The sequence below is a fragment of the Vipera berus genome (assembly GCF_964194415.1).
Source record: "Vipera berus genome assembly, chromosome: 1".
Lineage (NCBI taxonomy): Eukaryota > Metazoa > Chordata > Lepidosauria > Squamata > Viperidae > Vipera > Vipera berus.
The window spans coordinates 37196907-37218425 of NC_138202.1; the positions used below are offsets into that span (position 1 = coordinate 37196907).

The 21519-nt window shown below is 40.6% G+C and overlaps 1 protein-coding gene across 1 annotated transcript; it reads right to left on the reverse strand.

Moving 5' to 3' along the window:
• Positions 1–25: 25 nt before the first annotated feature.
• SLC25A47 (solute carrier family 25 member 47) lies at positions 26–6030 on the reverse strand. Its single transcript, XM_081314210.1, has 5 exons — positions 6021–6030; positions 5280–5351; positions 4403–4585; positions 3434–3710; positions 26–457 (listed from the first exon to the last, which is right to left on the reverse strand). The coding sequence occupies exons 2-5, from the start codon at positions 5304–5306 to the stop codon at positions 177–179; spliced, it is 768 nt and encodes a 255-aa protein (XP_081170336.1). The 5' UTR covers positions 5307–5351; positions 6021–6030; the 3' UTR covers positions 26–176.
• Positions 6031–21519: the final 15489 nt, after the last annotated feature.

The following is a 21519-nucleotide window of genomic DNA, read 5'->3' on the forward strand; positions in this document are numbered from 1 at the left end:
AAACAACTATTGAGAGGAATAAAGTTTAATAAAGTTTAATGCACACATCCAGTTCTGAGATTTGCAAACATAAAGATAATTTATCATCACAAGGGTTTTCTGAAAAAGTATTTAAATAAATTGGCTTTAAAAATAGGCAACCACTTATACTGTAGAACGATGCTGAAATAAAATCTTCATTTCTCCAAATGTTCCCCAAGCCTAAGAACAACTTCATAAGTTAAGAATATCATCATATTTGTAGGAAATGCACGAAGCGAGTTTAGTCCAAGGCCTTTAAAAAGAACTCTTACTCCTTCTTCCCTTATGCTGTCTCTGACACAATGCATTAGTCCAGTATATTTACGCTGTCCATCACCATCTGCTTGCATTCGGGCTTTTATGACATCCATTGGGGTTGCTGTACCCCAGGCAAGAACACCAGCACAGCCCCCAGATAAAAGCACAGCCCACAGGTCTGTAAACATAAGTATAAATAGTGTAAGTTATCATTAATACTCCAAAATTATTAAAAATTCAAATGTTGGTAAAAAAGATATCTCAAACTTTCTATTAACACTACTATAAGTACCTCAAAGAAAGCCATTTTTCCCACCTTAACATAGGAGGATTTCTTATATTGGCTGAAAATAAAAGTAGTGAAGTTTGACAAGTTTTTTGTTTTTGTTTTTTGTCTTCTTTTTTGAGAGAGAATCATCTCAAACTCAGTGTCATCTTCCTTTGGGTAAATAAAGCACTATGTAAATTAATATAATCCTCATAAAATATCACTTCAAGGCAAAACATGAGTCACTGTGTCGTTTTCCCAAGCCAAGACCTTCAGTCCTCATTATCAAATTAAACTCCATCTAACACAAAAACACACATGTACACACACAGGAATTATGAAATGTGTGACTACAGAATTTGATGATAGTAGCCTAATATGGCTGTCAAAAAGAAATTAAAGAAATTCATGGAGGATATCAAACATTTTTCAAGGTCATCTGGCTGGCCCCTCTGAATCCTGGATATTGGGACAGACCATATAAATAACCATATTTAAACACATTATAGAGTAACCACTTATAACCAGATCTGAATATTAAGAATTTGAGATACTTTGCTACATTGATATAACTCTTCATGTCATGTATCTTATATTAAGACTATTAGAGAAAAGGGCATAGCTAAAATAAAAATGTCATAATGCCTTTTTGACCTGCTTTCCATAGTTCATGCCCAAAATGCCTGACATTCAGTGGTGGGATTCAGCTGGTTCGCATCACTTTGGCAGAACCAGTAGCTAATTTTTTGTTGCCCGGGCCTAGAATGGACTTCCGGAAGTGGCATCCACACAGAGAACTGGTTGTTCACATATTTGAATCCCACCACTGCTGACATTCCTATTGTGAAACACAAGAAGAGGCATTCAAGAAGTTCTCTAATTCTATTAATCATCATCCTTCCCCTTTTTAAGTAGGCATGTGATAGTAGTTTCCCTCCCTCTTCAAATACTACCTTCACTGGACTGAGTTGTTCTCTGAAAAATTCCAAATAAAGTTCACTGTCTTCATCTCATTTTGATTTTTATGACTTTCTGTTAAATTAAGGTACAGGATTGTGTCACAGACTTGAATAATCTGTTTACAATGTAAATTTAAATGTAGTGTGAGAGCCAGATTATTAGGGGGTTTTTTTTCCTGCAAGGCAACATTCCAGTGAGGGGAAAACAGGTATTTTCTTCAAGGCTCAAGTTGTTATAGTTTTACCTTAAATAAAACTTTATTACACTTTTGTAATCCACTACAAGAAGTTGTTAGCCAGAATATCAGCTTTTCCTCAGTGCTTTGGGAATACTGGCTAGAAATTCTGGTAATCGGTAATTTGGAGGGCAATAGGTAGGAAGAGGGTGGGCTGTAATATTTATTTGTTCATTTATTTGTTTGTTTATAAGATACTTGACCCCAGAATGACCCTGCAACCCTATTAGTGAAAGTAATAATAGTGGGAAGCAATCTGAGTTCACACTTTTACCATCGTACTTCCCATGCAATTTCAAATACAAATTAAATTATTATTTATTATTCTTCTGACAAATTGTATTGGTCAAGCAAGGATATTGAACCAAAAGAAAACCCTTAAGGCAAGCAAAAAGAAATCTTAACTCATTTTCCTACCATAATGAATAATCATTTTCTATGCCTCGTATTCAGAAAGATGGATACTCCTGTATTTATTATACCTTTCCACTTTCATAGATGAGAGCTTCTTTGCACAGTAATACACAAATCCTTTTTTTTTTTTACTTTAGGGTACTCTCTACTTAAGACCTAATATGATTTTGGCAATCACCCACAGAATTAAGGAGGGGTGATGAAGGCTGCTGTCTCAAGATTTGTCTTTTCTTTTCTTTTTATCTTTTTCATCCCTTCTTTCCAGACTTATTGAGCATGTACATATCCTTCACACCATTCCCTTTCCTGGTAAACAATATTAGGCCAAAACAGCTAAACCAAGTTTAGATCAACACCATTTAATAAAGCCCTTCAAACTTTTCTAGGCTTGTAAATCATCCATGCTTCTACCTTATCTATATACCACTTCATACAACTTCCCTTTGTTCTCACCAAGTCATAAAATGATAAAAAAAATAAATCACCATTTGAAAAATCCTTGCACAATTCTTGCTGTTTCAGAAATGGGTTGATACAGAAACTTAAAGTTGTATGTCAACTTTTACAATAAATTATAAACTTTTGCACAATATATGCATATTTAATAATTTAAAATTTGAATGCACAGCATTAGTTACCGTACATTCAAGAAGCAAAGCTTTAAAAAATCCTTTTATCCAGGAAAAGCTGGTGAATGACATCAGAGGACACAGCCTCTGTCAACCAGTTTCATAAGAGTTCAAACAGAATTTTGTAACAAGCACTTTAAGTATGTTACACAACCTGTGTAATTTATGTGAATTATCATTAAGCTTATTTTACCTTGTTTTATATGCAAAGGATTTGCAACATCTATTTATAAAAATCAAGGAGCATAGTGGAAAAATGGGACTAAAATTAAATATAAAGAAGAAGTTCTCCAAGAGTTATCCTGACAAATTGCTTCATTTAACTCTGTGTAAGCTGAACATGAGAATTTGCAATATCTGGGATCAGGCAGAGGAACATCGAGCCTACACCTCTCTGAAATCATCCCTAGTGCAAAAATGCGTGGCCGTGTAAATTCTGGCAGACATCTGAGGGAAGACAGCCTTTATTCAAAAGGTGGAAATATTCTACCTGCAGTATCCTTAATGATGCTTTAAAAAGTTTGTATACCACAGGGTGACAAAAAAAATGCAAGGTAAAAATGAATACATGTCAAGCTGTCATGACACAACAGGCAAGACAGACATCCAAAGCTTCTGAAACAGATGATTCCCATTTAATGCACATACCTGGTTTGTTTTTACCGGTTGGAGTAAGCCAGTCACACAGGACAGAGTAGGTGAGAAAATATGCTCCACATGAATGACAATCCCTGCCCAACAGAGCCAAAGATCCTTTGTACAGACCTGCAAGGCCTTCTTCTTTCACTATTGTCCTCAAACAATGCAAAGAACCTTGATACTTAGGTCTGAAGTCAAAGGGATGAGATGATCCTATTAAGGAATGTGGCTCTTTCTGGATCTGCAGTCTTACTTTGGCTATTTCTGCAGGTGATATTAGCACAACCTAGAGCATATAATTAAGAGAGTTAGAATATAGATTAGAGTTAGGATATATATTAGAATCAGATCTTGCTGCCCAGAACCTGGAAGACCTTACCTCAATTTCATGTATCATATCTGATGCTTTGATCAAAATATATTCCTATATTTTCCAATCATTTGGAATATCTGCTCTGAAAATTTTCTGTAACAGACACAAGGGTGTCAAACTCCCAATGTCATGTGATGTGTCACAACATATCGCAACTTTTTTGCCATTGCCGGCAATGGGGTAGACGCAGTTTCGCTATGATGCATCCAGCCCGTGAGCCGGCAGTTTGACACCCCTGGCCTAGAGGAATAGGCAACATTTTAGTAGCAGGGAGGACCTGCTTAATATTTCAGGGTGTGTGTGAGAGGTTCACACTGAAAAAGTTGGATCATATACCTGAGAAGGGCAAGGGTTTTTCTGATTTAGTTCAGTTTTAGGGAAGTTAACATATTACATGCATTTTAGAGTTTAGAATGGAGCTTTAGTAGTTTCTCTGCATCTAAACAGTTGGAAACTACAGTGCTCAGAGGCCACAAAAAGGAACTTGGGACCACAGATTGTTCACTCACTTCTAAACCTTTGGAGATAAATAGGAGATGCTGACAAATCCTGTTCCCTCAGCACACAGATAGATTCACCCCATATTATTTTATCTTTTAACCTACCCGGACAGCTCCAGTAACACAACCTGCAAAAGATATATCCACTTTTGATGGTTTTCTGTCTGCAGAGCCATATCGTAATCTACAGATACCATAAAGGAGGTTTTTATAGATTCCAAATGAAAATGATGAAATCAGTGATGCCATTAAAACTGTCATTGAAATCCCTTTGAAGAAACCTGGCACCTGAATGGAAAAGAAAAACGAGCAAAATACCTTTTTAGAATAAAATAAAAAGCATAAGATTCCTTGCAAGCAACAAAGTGAGTATAACCTAATAGTTTCAGATTTTGTTGCTAAGCAAGGTTAAAAAAAAAGCTGTAGGCACACATAATTATTTTATATTACTCTATTTCCCACTTTTATTATTTTTATAAATAACACAGTGAACACTCACAATACTCCTTCCTCCTCCTATTTTTCCCACAACAACCCTGTGACATGAATTGGGCTGATAGACCCAAGCTAAATAGCTAAATGGCTAAATAGAAAGTCACTAAAAACAGCGAGGTAAAACATTCCTTTTAGACAAATCTTATATTCTTTCTATGTGGCTACACATTACACTGTAAGAAATTACATTTAGTAAATTTGGGGGCCTTTAGACATTTTGGACTACAACTTCTATAATGCCTCATCATTGGCCATCTTGGCTGCAGTTGATGGGAACGGAAGTCTAAAGGTAATTGAGGAAAAGTTCCCTACACCTGGCATGTGTTCAGCTGTAGAATGAATCTGCTAATTTTTAAAATTGTTTGGAACTGCATACAAATCTATAGATTTTTCTTGTGAATATTGTCAGGCTTTTTAAGAGGTAATAAAGCAAAAAAAATGGATTCTTTGATCATGCTAATTATAGGTACTATTCTTAGATACATACCTTTTCAGTTCTATATATCTCTCTCATACAATGCCATATTCCACGATAGTGTGCTTCTGTCTGAATTCTCACCTACCAAAGCAAAGTAAAGCAATCCACTATACACATCAAATGTATAAACAGAAGTACCACAATTGGGCATGTTATGAGACATACATTTTGTTTACAAACAATAAGAACAGGAACATTATATTAAAGGTGCAGAACATTTGTTTTTGAAGAAGAAAAGTGGAGATCTATAGCTCAAGCAGTATTTATGCAACACACTAAATCAGCCAAGCACATTTTCAAGTAGCCATCCACATTGTGGCCTAGCATGTTGTGTAAATCTAGGATAGGGGGGAGGATTTATAATTCAATTTATAAACCCAGGGTCATGTATGGGTCGGTTAACTGCAAGTAACAGAGCTGTAACTGTCTACTATGGTTCTGAAGCACCAATGGGATTAGGAGGGTGAATTTTGGAAATCTTCCTGCTAAATTCTTTAACTCACCCAAGAGCTTTTACCTGAATTTTTTTAAAAAACTTGTACACAATGAACTAAGCCATTATATGATTTGTTTGCTTTTGACATGGTACTCTATGTGCACCCAGTCACTGTGGATTGTAAAATATAGTTTATTAAGCAAAGGATCAGCTAAACAAAGTGTTAACTTAGTCACAAAGAAGAGACCTATACAGTTTGCCATGTGGTAGGGATTATACACAAAATAGTACTTTTAAGAGACTGGCTGACGTACCTTTACTGTATCCAATGGATAACCTACTGCAGCACTAACACCACCTGAAACAGATAATTGTACGTGAATTTGTTTGGGAAATGTTATAATTAAATATGTTCAAGCCTATGGAAGAGAGACCACATTCTTCAAGCTACTACATTAAAGCTTCCCAACCCATCCCATGCATATTCCACATTTATGTACCAAACTCCTCCCTCTTACTTTGAAATTATTGTTTGTATGTACTTTGTTGATGGGCTATGAAAGTTAAGACTTTCTCCCACCTTAACCCACCATGCAGTTTGTACAACAAAATACAATTAGATGTGAGCATCCCCAAAGTGCACTGCAGGATGTGCCTGGGGTTAAATACTCATTCAAATACTAATGCAGTCAGATTGTGAAGATTATCTTTGTCTTTAATTTATCATGCATTAAGCTTATATTCATAACTCTGAAACCAACTTGGGAAAGGAGAAAAAAATTATACAGTGTGGATGGGAAGAGTTAATGACCTCAGATTGGAGAAGCAATATGCACACCACCTTGAATTCCTGGAGGAAAGGGAAATCTTAATAAAGAAACCAGAAAATTCTATGAATTTTAGTTTACTAGAGATAAATACCAGTGCTTAACAAATATGAAAAAATGGTGGAAAGGCAGACATCTTGTGGTAGTTCATTCAGCAAATTAAAAAAAATCAAAGATCTCACATTGTTTCTATTCCATTTGTAAAAATAAGTTGCTAGACATTACTGACATTTACAACACGATGCTACACAATATTTCTCATTTTTAACAGCCATCTGGTTAAGAGACATCTTCCCTTATTTGTATCTGTTTAATGATGAAGGCTATTCAGTTGTGCCTATTTCTTATTTGCCAAATATCCATTGGACAGTAATAATGCTAGTTAGCATGATGCAATGGGATATTGTTGCTACAACTCTCCATTACTCCAGCATTCTTCCTGTCTGGGTTTTGTAAAGCTATTTCCTGTTTAGCTGCTATTCCTTTGCTTTTATTTAGCAGGTTTTTTTTCCTTTTTTCATTTCTCCCACATTTCCATTTTTCTCAGTTGATACTTAAACGTACTATGGCTTCTAGCAGCTATGGTATTGAGCCTACTCTATTCCTATTGGCTTATTCTGGGTGTGTGGGTGTTTATGGTCTGTGGTTGATGTTCTACTTTGACATGCCTAGGAATTTGATGAATCATGGGAATATTTTCCCCTTGCTATATTATGTGTTCTCCCTGAAGAGTACCAAGTTTGCTAATGGAAATAGTGATAGAAGACAACCCAAGCATAAAGTATAAATGAAAGAAGGGAGAAAATGAAAAAATATGCCCCATGTTGGTCTTAATAATATTGTTGTAGATATCAACTGACCTCTTCTAGTATGCCCTGAATGACAGTAATTATATAGCTTTTAAACAGTCTCAAGGGATTTCCACACTCCAAATATAACCACCATCAGACACTTCTGTGGCCCAAAATAGTCTCTGGGTCTGAAAAATTTGAGCTGCTAACGCAGCTGGAGAAGAAAAACAAACAAGTCATACAATCCATGAGTAAATTTTCTATTTCCATTAACAGTTTAAGTAGGTATATATTATGAAACTTTCTCTAAAATAACTTATTGTAGGGGTTGAAGTGCTGGATGTGGACTAGGAAGACTTAGTAGACTTAGTCTCCATTCAACTACTGTGAGCACACTGAGGAAGGTCAGTCAAGAAACCAGTAGGGAAGGGAGGTGCCTTAATGACATATGGTAGCATATTAAAATCTTGAAGGCCTATTCAACTTTTTCTATGCCCTTATATGAAACAAAATGAAAGCAGAGTTATTTTGAGTTTCTTTCTCACATTTTCTTCTTTCTCGGGATTCTGTAACCATTCCTGCAGTTCCTCCCTTATTGTCTCATTCATTCTGTCCCTGTACACAGGATTATTTCTACATCCTTCACAATTGAGGCTCACTGGATAGCTTGTCATTGTTTTTCACCCAGCCTGCCTTATCAGCCTATGGTGGGGATAGAATTAGGGAAGATCTGTCATGTACATTCTTATGAGGAAAAAATGAGATATAAATAAAGCATGGTTTTAGGACAGTTGCTTTCTTATCATAATATATCATAATATCCTAGATACATGCAACAAGAAACCAATAGAGGGGAAAAAAATTATGAATCTAATATTTTCAATTGTCTTTTTTATATATACATAGTTCTAATTCAAGGGACGCGGTGGCTCAGTGGGTTAGGACGCTGAGCTTGTCGATCAGAAGGTAGGCAGTTTGGCGGGTCGAATCTCGAGTGCCTTGTAACAGAGTGAGCGCCTGTTACTCATCCCAGCTTCTGCCAACCTAGCAGTTCGAAAGCACATAAAAATGCAAGTAGAAAAATAGGGACCACTACAGTGGGAAGGTAACAGCGTTCTGTGCGCCTTTGGCGCCTAGTCATGCTGGCCACATGACCACAGAGACGTCCTCGGACAAGCGCTGGCTCTTCGGCTTTGAAACGGAGATGAGCACCGGCCCCTAGAGTTGGAAACGACTAGCACGCATGCGCGGGGGAATGTTTACCTTTACCTTTACTAGTTCTAATTCAGGAGAGGGACATCATTCAATACCAAGTGAGTATTCCTTATACCGTAGTCATTTTTACAGTCATCTATTTGATGATCTCTGCTTGAAGAACTTCCCAATCCATGTCTGACATAAAGAATCATTAGAACAATGAGCATGAATTGTCCATCAAAATTTAGCAAGTGTGAAGTAGATGGAGCACAAAAGTTTACAAGTTATTTAGTATCCCAAAGGCGATTTTTCACAAGGCAACAGGACTTTCTTGTTTTTCTTTGAAGACGTTTCGTTTTGCATCCAAGAAGCTTCTTCAGCTCTGACTGACTGGATGAGAACCAAAACATCTTCAAACAAAAATAAGAAAGTCCAGTTGCCTTGTGAAAAATCGCCTTTGGGATATAACTATGACCTGGAAGACTGAGAATCTCCATAGGCAAGTTATTTAATATATTTCTAGTTAAGATATAGTACTGTCTTCCACATGTCTATGAACTACCTATGAGGCTTGGTATCATTAGCACTAACCATACTATCAATCTGTCAACATATGCCTTAAGATTCCTTGTTCATGAAAATAATAATAATAATAATAATAATAATAATAATAATAATAATAATAATAATAATAATAATAATAATAATAATAATAATAATGTTGGAAGTGACCTTGGAGGTCATCTAGTCCAACCCCCTGCTCAGGCAGGAAACCTTATACCATTTCTGCTGCGGCGTCTCAGGGGGTTGGGAGTGGGAGGCACCGTTTTACGGTGGTTCTCCTCCTACCTCCAGGGCCGCTCGCAGTCGGTGTTGACGGGAGGGCAGAGATCCGCCCCGAGGCCTCTCATTTGTGGAGTCCCTCAGGGGTCGGTTCTCTCGCCTCTCCTGTTCAACATCTATATGAAGCCGCTGGGCGAGATCATTCGTGGTTTCGGGGTGGGGTATCATCAGTACGCTGATGATACCCAACTTTTTCTTTCCACCCCGAACCAACCCAGTGATGCCCTTGCCATGATGTCCCGGTGCCTGGAGGCGGTTCAGGTCTGGATGGGGAGAAACAGGCTTCGTCTCAATCCCGCCAAGACTGAGTGGCTGTGCATATCGGCATCTCGGGCTAACCAGGTTATTCCACCTCTAACGATGGGGGGTGAGGTGTTACCCCCCGTTGATAGGGCTCGCAACTTGGGCGTCCTCCTGGATTCACGACTCAATTTTGAAGATCACATAGGAGCCGTGACCAGGGGGGCTTTTGCACAGGTTCGCCTGGTGCGCCAGTTGCGTCCCTATCTGGACCGAGACGCCCTACGCACAGTTACTCATGCGCTTGTGACCTCCCGTTTGGACTACTGTAACGCTCTCTACATGGGGCTGCCCTTGAAGACCACTCGGAGGCTTCAACTGGTGCAGAATGCGGCCGCGCGAGTTGTAATGGGGGTCTCCCAATACTCCCATGTAACACCTCTACTCCGCGAGCTGCATTGGCTTCCGGTTGCCCTCCGGGTGAAATTCAAGGTGCTGGTTATCACCTATAAAGCCCTACATGGCCTGGGTCCGGGGTATTTGAGGGAACACCTGCTGCCGGCATCAAATGCCCTTCACCCAGTGCGCTCCCACAGGGAGGGTCTGCTCAGGGTCCCACCGGTAAGAGATTGCCGGCGGGTGACACCCAGGGATAGGGCCTTCTCAGTGGGGGCGCCTGCCCTCTGGAACCAGCTGCCAGTGGAGCTGAGGACTGCCCCCGACCTCCGATCATTCCGCCGGGGCCTGAAGACCTGGCTCTTTGAGCTCTCGGGCCCAGGCTGAGGAGAAATTTATTTTAATTGGGGGTTTTAATTGTACAGGGTTGGTTTAATCTTTTTTAAATTGGTTTTTTAACTTTTGTATGGTTGATTTTTAACTCCCTGTAAACCGCCCTGAGTCCTCAGGGAAAGGGCGGTATATAAATGCAATAAATAATAATAATAATAATAATAATAATAATAATAATAATAATAATAATAATAATAATAATAATAATAATAATAATAATAATAATAATAATTTCAGACAAATGGCTGTCCAGTCTCTTCTTAAAAACCTCCAGTGTTGGAGCATTCACCACCTCTGGAGGCAGGTTGTTCCACTGGTTAATTGTTCTAACTGTCAGGAAGTTTCTCCTTAGTTCTAGGTTGCTTCTCTCCTTGACTAGTTTCCATCCGTTGCTTCTTGTCCTGCTTTCAGGTGCTTTGGAGGGAACAGAGGGGGGAAGAGGGCCAAACGGTAAATATGACTATGTAACTGTGCAAATGCTGTGACCTACATACTTGCATCAGACACTGGGATGCAAGTACATAAAGGAAGCATTTGTGTGATGATGTGCATATGTCTTCATTTTTGCAGTACTGTGGTTTGCTATAGACATTACTGTCCCTGTTCTTTTTTTTAAAATGTCCTTCCAAATGTAATTTTAGAAAGAAACCAAACCCACAACTTTATTTTCACTTTGCCAAAATGTGGGATTTCCATAATATTCCTTCTTTTGGGAATAAATACTTCAGTGATGCTTCTAATGACTATATTTTTTTGCTAGGCCTTCCTCTTTGAGTTTCTCCACAGTGATAACATACTTTCATCTTCTTGTTTCTATCTGTCAAGCAAAATGCATTCATGGAAATAACACAAATCCTCAGCTGTTCCCAGAGTATATGTTTACTAGCACTTTCCTTGACCAACTGAAAATGGGTGACTTGATACTTGCATCTCCCAGCTGGCTCTTATTTTGGAAGTATACCTGATTAAGGATTTCACAGAAATTGGGTGAATAGACTGGGAAAGAAGAAGTGGAAGAGATTGGGTTCCTCTTTCCTGTGAAGCTTTTGTAATGATGCTTACAATATAGCAGAGGTGTCAAATTGCCAGCCCATGGGCCGGATGCGTCACGCCAAAACTGTACCCACCCCATTGCTGGCAATGGGAAAAAAGTCACAATATGTCATGACACGTCATATGCAATATAGGATCATAAACTGAAACCTGAACATACTTCAGTCTGTTAAAACAGATGGGGGTGGAGAGAGAGTTAGTCTTACAGTTTGCAGGTGCAACTTTTGTTCAAAAATTTAGGAGATTGTGACGAAGTACAACAGCTGAAGAAATTTATTACACAAACAGTACATACTTAATTCTAGCCTGTTCACACTTAAAGGGAATTCCTAATGTCAAATAATCATTTAGTGGACCATATAAACCAGTTATTTAAGGATCAAAATAACTGTCCCTCAATCACATAACCTGAAGGTATAGAACGGTCAAAAATAATAAACAGATATTTCACAGTATTTTGAAGGAACTCTAACCTGAATTAGTAATTACACAAATCAAGCTGCATAGAATAAATTCTTGCAAATTCTCTCATATCCCTAATTGTATAATTTCTCAACAGGAAAAATGTATTCCTGAATAAGCTCATCATAATTATTCTGACTAGTTTTCTACCTCCAAGAACTCATGGTTTTTTACCAGGAACACATTCCTCCTGACCTCTCTTAGGTGTGCTTTTTAATTCTTGACCAACTTCAGACAACAGCTGCTTAATACAAGTAGTCCTCATTTAGCAATCACAATTGGGATCAGCTATTTGGGCACTAAGGGAAGCAATTATTAAGTGAAACCACGACTGTGCTTATGAACTTACTTCAGTTTTTTCTTTGTTTTACATACCTTTAAAGGTCATAAATGCTATGGCTGGTCGCAAAATTACTTTTTCATCACTGTCATAACTACAGATGATCACTGTGCAAGACAGCTGCTAAATGAGGACACACTGTATGTTATCAAATTTATTATGAATGGAGTCTGTAAACACTCTGTGCTGAGTTCCAGATTAAGAAATAAATACTATTATTTGATATTGATTACCTCCCTAAAACTGAATAACAAATCACTATTACTTTCAGTTTGATTTCAGTAAGTTCAGTTTCCTCACTGCTATGACCTTCTTCCTCCTTTTATTTTCTCAGTACCTTAGAGAGAACTGTTTGTACTATACAAAAGCTCATTGGATGATCAAGGACCAGAATTTGTCAAATTCAAGAAGAATGCCTTCTTCAGAAGTTATCTAAATAGTATAGAGTTTCCTGCTTGAGCAAGGGGTTGGGCTAGAAGACCTCCAAGGCCCCTTTCAAATCTGTTATTCTGTTACAGTGGCGTAGCGTGGGGGGTGCAGGGGGGGCCGGCCGCACCAGGCGCAACATCTGGGGGGGCGCGCTCGCACTCGCAGCTCTCTGCCCCTGCCTGGCTCACTCACTCTCTCTCACTGCAGTGCTGGCTGTGCGAATCCGATCCGAGCCGCCAGGTCGCCGCCCACTGTGGAGGGGGGTGCCAGGCGTGCGGTGCGGTTAGGGGGCGCAAATTACTTGCCTTGCCCCGGGTGCTGACAACCCACGCTACGCCACTGTTCTGTTATATATGTAACAAATATGCAATAGAGATATTTATTTAGTGCAATCTCCATTAACAGTGCCACTTGTTATATAGCAAGGACTGGAAACGGTAATACTTCCATTTCTGAATATAAGAGCTTTTAGCCTGACATCTGTCTACAAGCAGCTTTCTTGAACTGGTACCTTCTAAATGTTGGGCTAACTTACCGCCATCCTTAGACAACAAAACCAATAGCTAAAGTAGTGGAGTTGTTATAAATAGTAACTAGAGGGCATCAGTTTAGGCTGATTTAGGGCAAAGTTGTGCTTTCTGTCTGGCCCATCCCTAGTACAGGCCCGTCACTTCTTGATTGTACAAATGAATGCTATTATCTTCTTCTTACTCCCAGCACTTTACAAATGTATCCCATGCCTGTGTTTTCCAGCTTCAGTTCAAAACTAAGCCTTTCAGAGCAGATGTTCCATTCTAGGAGCAGCTCCAGTTTTGATCGGCTGCATGGCTTGGCATGTCCATTCCCTTCCAGCATCTGGTAATTGCCCAGAGCAGCCATTTAGCTCAGAGCTACCAGGCTGTTCCATTCCTGACATTTTTAAATAATCTTGCAGTTGATCGTGCAGTGGTCTGTTAAGTCAATGAACGTTTTTCAACCCCAGAAACTTATGGTCCATACAACCCTTACAATGTGTCCCAGTGGGCACCCTTTTAATTTTTAATGCCAAATTGGAATGAAGCATTCTCCTCTTCCTTCCCCACTTCCCACCACAGTATTACCATTTTTATTTGGAGTACAAAGAACAGAGACATCCATGATAGTTTCTCAGTATGCACCACATTGATACTTTCTTGCTATATTTCAAGATAATATTTTCTCTAGAGAAAATGACATCCTGAATATTCAAGTGTTGAAAGTCTTGAACCGCAGTGGATTTGGATTTTTGAAAGATTAGCTTTGTTGCCAGTTCTCAGTTCTAATGCAATTGAATGGCAAATTATCTGCACATTTAAAAGCATCCAAAATTGGAATCTTCAGTCCTGAAAATCTGTCACTGGTGGTGGCAGTGGTTTTAACCAAAAAAAAGAGTAATTAAGAAACATGTACTTAAGTATGAACTAGCAGTGTGCTGCAGCTGCCCAAAAAGAGCATGTGACGTGATAGTACTGCTTTATATAGCACTGGTGAGATCATACTTGGAATACTGCATCTAATTCTGGTCACCACAGTGCAAAAAGATGTTGAGATCTAGAAACAGTGTGAAAAAGAGCAATAAAGATGATTAGGAGACTGGAGGTCAAACCATATGATGAATGTTTGAGGGAACTACATATGTCTAGTTTAATGAGGAGAAGGACTAGGACTGATATGATAGTAGTCTTCCAGCACTTGAGGGGCTGACACAAAGAGGGAATCAACTTATTCTCCAAAGCACCTGAGGGCAGGACAAGAACTAAGGGGTGGAAGATTATTAGAGAGAGATCCAACCAAGAAATAAGGGGAAATTTCCTGCCAGAACAATTAATCAGTGGAATGGCTTACCTCCAGAAGTTGTGGGGCTCCATCACTGGAGGTTTTTAAGAAGAGACTGGACAGCCATTTGTCCTGAGTGGTATAGGGCTCCTGCTTGTAGCAGGGGGTTGGACTAGGAAGACCTCCAAGTCCCTTCCAACTGTATTATTCTGTGTTCTAATAAATATAAAGGTAAATACAAAGGTATCTGAGAAGTCAAAGGATACGATCATGCAGGGGCCAGGTGAATAGAACAGATGTGGAAACCATTCTTCCTCTTCCCACCAGACCACACCCATGCTGGGCTATGGCTGAATTGCTCAGGAATACATATTGCACAAGCATTCATAAACTTGGTTTCTTTGAATCTGATTTTGTTTTGTTTTGCCCTGCTGCTCCAACAGCTGCAAGGAGGAGCTCATGCATCATAGGGGGAATTTATGCATGCTTGTTCTGCCCTTATTTTTCTTAGTGGTAGCCTGAATACAGACATTTTAAGAAATCATATTTGTTTTATTATAAGAACTTCTACGAGTACTTTTTCATTCACTTTGACTCTAAACAGCTTGCACAATTGCTTTAAAAAGAAGCACTGGTGTTGTGTGTTAGTGGTAACTTAGTGTAGAAGAAGAGGCCAGTTAATAAAGACCATTCCTAATGTAATTCTGCACATGTAGCCAACACACACATGAGGTGGCTACAATTTCTCCAGTTGGCAAAATATCCCATAGTAAAGCTGAGTACTTAAATAAAGACCTGGAGTAAATATATTCATTCTCTTTTGAGACAATGAAGCCATGTTGTTGGGAGCACAGAAAATTTTCTTTTCCATTATTGCATCTGTTCAGGGTATAATTGGATTAAATTGTTTCAAATAGAAAATAGGGTTTTGTCTTCTTGTGTGCATCCAATGACAGAATCAGCAGCACCAACTACGCTGCTTTTGCAAACAGTGTATAGTAAATGTAAGCTGCTCTAAATCAGACTTAAACTCTGTACTGAGAGTGGGTAGGGTTATTCTAGTATCTGAGGTTTAAAACTGATCTTGCTTCAACCCCTTTGCAAAATGTTATATAAAGTCCAATCTGATTATTTATATTACAAACAACTTTTCATATTCATTTGCATTACAAATATCTCTCCACATTCTGTAATTAATTTAATTCACCATGGAAGTCCTAAAGGCAATGGAATATTGCCAATGCAAATATTCTAATCAAAGGCATACTTAGCTTCAATATATAAGTCTTCTGTCACTCTACACCAGGGGTGTCAAACTCGCAACATCACGTGACATGCATCCAGCCCACGGGCCAGCAGTTTGACACACCTGCTCTACAACAGGGCTTTTCAACCTTTTTGCCCATTGTACCACTTTTAGGATAAGGTAATATCCGAGTACCACCAGTCACCCAACAAGGTGTCAAAAACTTGACCAAAAAAGAGGAAAAAATGATAAAGTATAGGTAGTCCTCGACTTACAACAATTCGTTTAGTGACTGTTCAAAGTTACAACGGCACTGAAAAAAGTGAATTATGACCATTTTTCACACTTATGACTGTTGCAGCATCCCCAGGATCATGTGATTTACATTCGGATGCTTGGCAACTGATTCATACTTATAACATTCAGTGTCCCAAAGTCATGTGATCAATGGCCGGGTGGGCGTGGCCAGCTCATCACTCGGGGGAATCTGTGGATCTCTGGTGGAGGGGAGTGGAACTGGGGTGGGTGCCTCCCTCTCTCCCATTGTCCCTTCCTTCTTTCTTTCCTTCTCTCCCTCTTTGTCACTTAACAAGCAGCCTCTTTTCCGCAAGCGAGCTGGGCAGGAGACTGTGATCAGCGTTTCTGAGCGCAACTTCTGAGCGCGGCTCAGCTGATCCCAGGCTCCTGCCCAGCTCACTTGCTTGCAGAAAAGAGGCTGCTTGCTAAGTGAGCTGGGCAGCATCCTGGGATCAGCTGAGCCGCGCTCAGAAGTTGCGCTCAGAAACGCTGATCCTGGGCTCCTGCCCAGCTCACTTAGCAAGCAGCCTCTTTTCCGCAAGCAGGAGCCTGGGATCAGCGTTTCTGAGCACGACTTCTGAGCGTGGCTCAGCTGATCGTGGGCTCCTGCCCAGCTCGTTTGCAGAAAATAGGCTTCTTGCTATGTGAAGCCCCAGGATCAGTGGGCTACCTGGCGCTGATCCTGGGGCTTCACGTAGCAAGCAGTATGTTTTCCGCAAGCGAGCTTGGCAGGAGCCGTTCGCTTGCTAGCCCTTCCCCTCCAAACACACCACTTGCTCACTCACCCTTCCTCGCTCGCCACTCCACTCGCTGTTGCTCTGAAAACAGACTGGTCTGCCCCTTTTATACTTTTTCTTCTCTCCACCCTCTTCCTTTTCTCTTCCGGGTGCACCAGAAGCTCCAATTAGCATGTCACCACAGATCCTGGGGATTCTGGCAAGCTTTGTAGCTCCAGCTGATCTCCAAGTCTGTGTGACTCCATTTTGACTCGTTCCCTCCCCCACTGTAATTAGCTAGGCTGGGCTCGCGTACCGCCAGCCAGGGGTTCGCGTACCACTGGTGGTACGCATACCACCGGTTGAAAAGCCCTGCTCTACAAGATGAAGGAAAAATTTTATGAATATCTGTGACTGAAAAGGCTAAGCCTGAAGTTCATGAATCCTGCCTAGCATGGTTTCTGCATATTTCAATAAATTAAAAAGGAACCCATGGTCTATAGGTAAGTTGCAAATAAGGTTGAGTAGACAATACAATATGGTTTAGAATGTTATTGTAAATAAAGGTGAGATGAAAATGTAATATATAAATGCCATATTTAGCCAAAAGGAAAAGTGAGAGAACTTCTGAACTGGGAAAGATAAGGGACTTTTCTCTTTTAAGTAAACATTATGCTAAGTTTAAATTGTTTCAAACTGACAAATAGACTTTTGTCTTCTGATATGTATCTAGAGTTGGTTTACAAATGATTTTGTAAAACATTTTATAGGAAAAATGATTTGCATTTTATGTGTTTGTTTGTTTGTTTGTTTGTTTGTTTGTTTGTTCGTTCAGTTAGTTAGTTAGTTAGTTAGTTTCGTTAGTTAGTTATTTTTTATAAATAACTCATGGCAGCAAACGTACTCCCAATGAGAGTATGCCTGAGTAAGAATAATTGGCTCATAGTCACCCAGCCGTCTCTCATGCATAAGGTGGACCTAAAACTCACAGTCTCCCATTTTCTAGCCTGATGCCTTAACCACTAGACCAAACTGGCATGCCCTATATATCAAATATTCCCTTTTTATTTCTTGGGTCAATATCACTTCAACCATTTCACTCACAAATAAAGTAAAAATAGAAAAGGAGATATTTCTTATCTGTCCTAGAATAATCCAAATAAGTCTTTGATATCTGACATCCCTTGGGATGGCACAGAAGTTTGCATATATTGGCAACAGTTTTTGAATTCAATATGATTTAACCTTGGTCCATCTTAACTGTAAGTCATAATCCATATAGTTAGCTTTGCAATAAAAATTTCTTTCTAAAATACAGTAAATATTTAAAATTTCACTTTGACTCAGCCTAATTGAGCATAAATAAGGAAAGTGAACATATAAAATTTAACCATGGGTTTTGCTTGGCCTAGTTTTATATTAAGAGTTGTCAACAGGGAGAATAAAAAAAGAAAAACTCATAAAGTTTCCACTCTTTAAATTGGTTAGGTCCTGTGTGGGGGACATTTTTAAAAAATCACAGATGAACATTTTTTAAACATAGAGTCTTATCTGCTGAATCATGCGGTCCTAGGAGCACTGAACTATGGCATTCTCTAGAATGCATTAATCAGTACTAAACTGGTAATGTCTCAAAGAATAGCCAAAAGAGCTAATGGAGCAAAGGCTGAAAAGTAGCTGCCAGAACATTGAACAGATTGGTCAATAGCATTTCTACTTTTACAGAATTGGTAAAATTCCTCATTTATATACATGTCATCCTCTCCAGAAATCACAGCATCAAATGCATTTTTCCCAATAATTTCTTGACAATTATAGTAAAACATTAGAAGTAATTAAGTCCAGCCTAATTTATAGCATAGCACAAGGACGAATCAGGACAAATGTCATCAATGTACATTGAATGTATTGTTCCAATAAACAATGGTGAGGGCAACAAACATGCATTTTAACTTCAATGATCAATTGAAATGCAGTTTGATGTTTCAGATGAAAAGAAGCATCCAACAGAGTGAAGAATTAAAAATAAATGTGATGGAATTATTTGTGATGAAATTGAAGTGAGGAAATTGTGGAAGAGATCGAATGGAAATGATAAAAAAGTAAAAAATAGTAAAGCTAGAAATGCAGATGATATAATTGGAAGAAGACTAAAATAGTAATCCAATTTGTTTATAGCTAAGCAATTTGTTTAATGTGTGTGACGATTGTGCCTAGGCCATTGAAAGAATACCATTATGATTCCAGTCTATATAGGGAAAAGTAACAAGAATGCAATGGAAAAACTGCAGAAGGATGAGTTTGCTAAGTATGGCTGAAGAGGTTTTGGGCAGAATTTTGATCAAAAAGGTTATGAGAGGAGACAGTCAGGAAAATGTGGGAAAATCTGTTTATGCTTTCTTTGAGCAAGGAAAGTGGTCTTTAGCAGGTCATTCAGAAATATGAGAAGGTTTATTGTACATTTTTAGTATAGAAAAATGCTTATGATAAACAGAATCAGGTTGAATTGTGGAATGCTTTCTATTAATATGGACTTGAAAAATGGTTGCTGAATGTGATATAAATGGTACGTAAAGATAGTAAACATACATGCAAACAAATTTTATACTTAGTGAATGATACAACACAGACTTTGGAGTAAGGCAAGGATGTGTGATGTCCCTTTGTTAATGTAGTTACTGTAAGAAGATGTGTATCAGAAATATTTGGGGTAATATTAGGGACATGATATTCCAGAGCATGAATATACATGTATGAAAATAGTGGTTGAGAACCCAAATGGTTTACAATGTTTGTTAAATAAATTGTATGATTCACAACTACTGATCTGAAAAGTTACTGTATGGAAAAGTAAGGTAACCGTGGTTGTCGGAGAAATGAAGTGAATGATTACAAGTTATACATAAACAATAAGAAAAATAGAACAGTAAAATTATATAGGGCATCCAGAGTAACACTGGTTTTAAAATGGCAGGTGTAATCAGCTGTCAAAGCCCTGCTCTTTTTTAAATGTGCCTTGCATGCATTACACATAAATAAAAAGGTTGGGGCTTGGATTATTTAGTTGTACCCACTGTTTTGAAGCTAGTGAGTATGGGAAAATACTTGAAGAAATTTTAAAATATGCAAACATTATCAGAAAGATAGTAGATAATATGTGACCTATTGAAAGGAATGAATATTTGTCTAAAGAAGTGAAAATAGCTATGTTTAAGTGCATGCTGTGATCTACTTTATTAGATAGAAATAGACGTGAGTATATTAATTTAATTTCTTTTTAACTTTTGTATTATTGTATTTTATTGTTGTTAGCCGCCCTGAGTCCTTCGGGAGATAGGGCGGCATATAAGTCCCAATAATAAATAAAAAATAAATAAATAAATAAATAAATAAATAAATAATTTTTTTTTTTTTTTTTGCCGGCTCCGAAGATGGCGGACGCGCTGGGGAGAGCTCCGTAGCCCCCAACAGTAAGGCGTCCCCCCAGGAGCCCCCCAGGGACGTCAATGGACCCCTGGGGTGGGACAAGAATTTCGGGCAAATGAGCTGGGTAATTATGCCGCCCGCTGCCTCCCGAAACAACTGCAGGGGTGCCAGGACATCCCTGCCCCGCCGCCTGGGCCGCTGGCGACCGTTATAAACGGAGCCAGCACCCTCCGCCCTGCCTCTGCCGCTTGTCAACTGCCGAGCAAGGGCGGCGCCTCCGCCGATCAGCTGTGCGGCGGAGGCCCCGGCGGAAAGGATGGCAGCGGCTGCGGCGACGATTTTCAAGCCCCCAGGCTGGTCGTTGATCCAGGGAGCCTGGCAACGGCGATGGCGGTGGCGGCGGGGCGTCTCCAGGCCCCCCCCTGGCCATCCAGGAGGGGCCGGAGGCTCTGCTCTGCCCCGGCCCCCCCACCGGCTCCCGGGTGACGGCGGCGTCTCCAGGTTATCAGCGGAGACGCCGCGGACCAGCTGGACCAGCTGGGTGGCGGAGGCGGAGGCATCGGCGGCGCCGGAGGTGAGAGACCCGCCCCTGGACCACGACAGCCGTCGCAGCCATCCAGGAGGGGCCGGAGGCTCTGCTCTGCCCCGGCCCCCTGACCGGCTCCCGGGGACGGCGGCGTCTCTGGACTATCGACGGAGACGCCGCGGACCAGCTGGACCAGCTGGGTGGCGGAGGCGGCGGCATCGGCGTCGAGAGGCCCGCCCCTGGACCACGACAGCCCTGGACCACGGCAGCCCTCGCAGCCATACAGGAGGGGCCGAAGGCTCTGCTCTGCCCCTGACCGGCTCCCGGGTGGCGGCGGCATCTTCGGCGGTGAGAGCCCAGCGAGCCCTGGTCTGCGGTCTCCTCCGATGCCGATCACCGGGCAAGGGCAGCGTCTCCGCAGATCAGCTGTGCGGCGGAGGCGCCGGCAACGAAACCAACAGCAGCAACAACGGACAGCGGCGGCGTCTCCGAGGATCAGAGGAGGCGCCGCGGATCAGCTGGGCGGTGGAAGAGGCGGCAGCGAAGACGACCGCGGCCGGGACTGCTTCTCCAGGCCTAGTCGTTCGCCACCCAGGGGCCTTGACAGCGGCGATAGCACTGACGGCGTGGCATCTTCGACCCGCCCCCTGTACCGCTACGGCCGTTGCAACAATCCTCAAGGAGACGCCGCAGACCAGCCTTACAACGGTAGCGGCAGCAACGAAGACATGGGCGGTGAGGCAGCTGCTCTGGGCCCTGGTCGACCGTCCTCCGAGGGGCCTTGACAGAGGCCCTGACAGAGACGCTAGTAACAGCGGTGCGGCGTCTCGACCACCG

Coding starts and splice junctions, on each gene's coding strand:
- SLC25A47 (XM_081314210.1), bottom strand. CDS start 5,306: ATGAGAGAGATATATAGAACTGAAAAG. Junction 3,711..4,402: donor GTGTTACTGGAGCTGTCCGG/GTAGGTTAAAAG, acceptor TATATGCTCTAG/GTTGTGCTAATATCACCTGC. Junction 458..3,433: donor AACCGGTAAAAACAAACCAG/GTATGTGCATTA, acceptor TTATGTTTACAG/ACCTGTGGGCTGTGCTTTTA.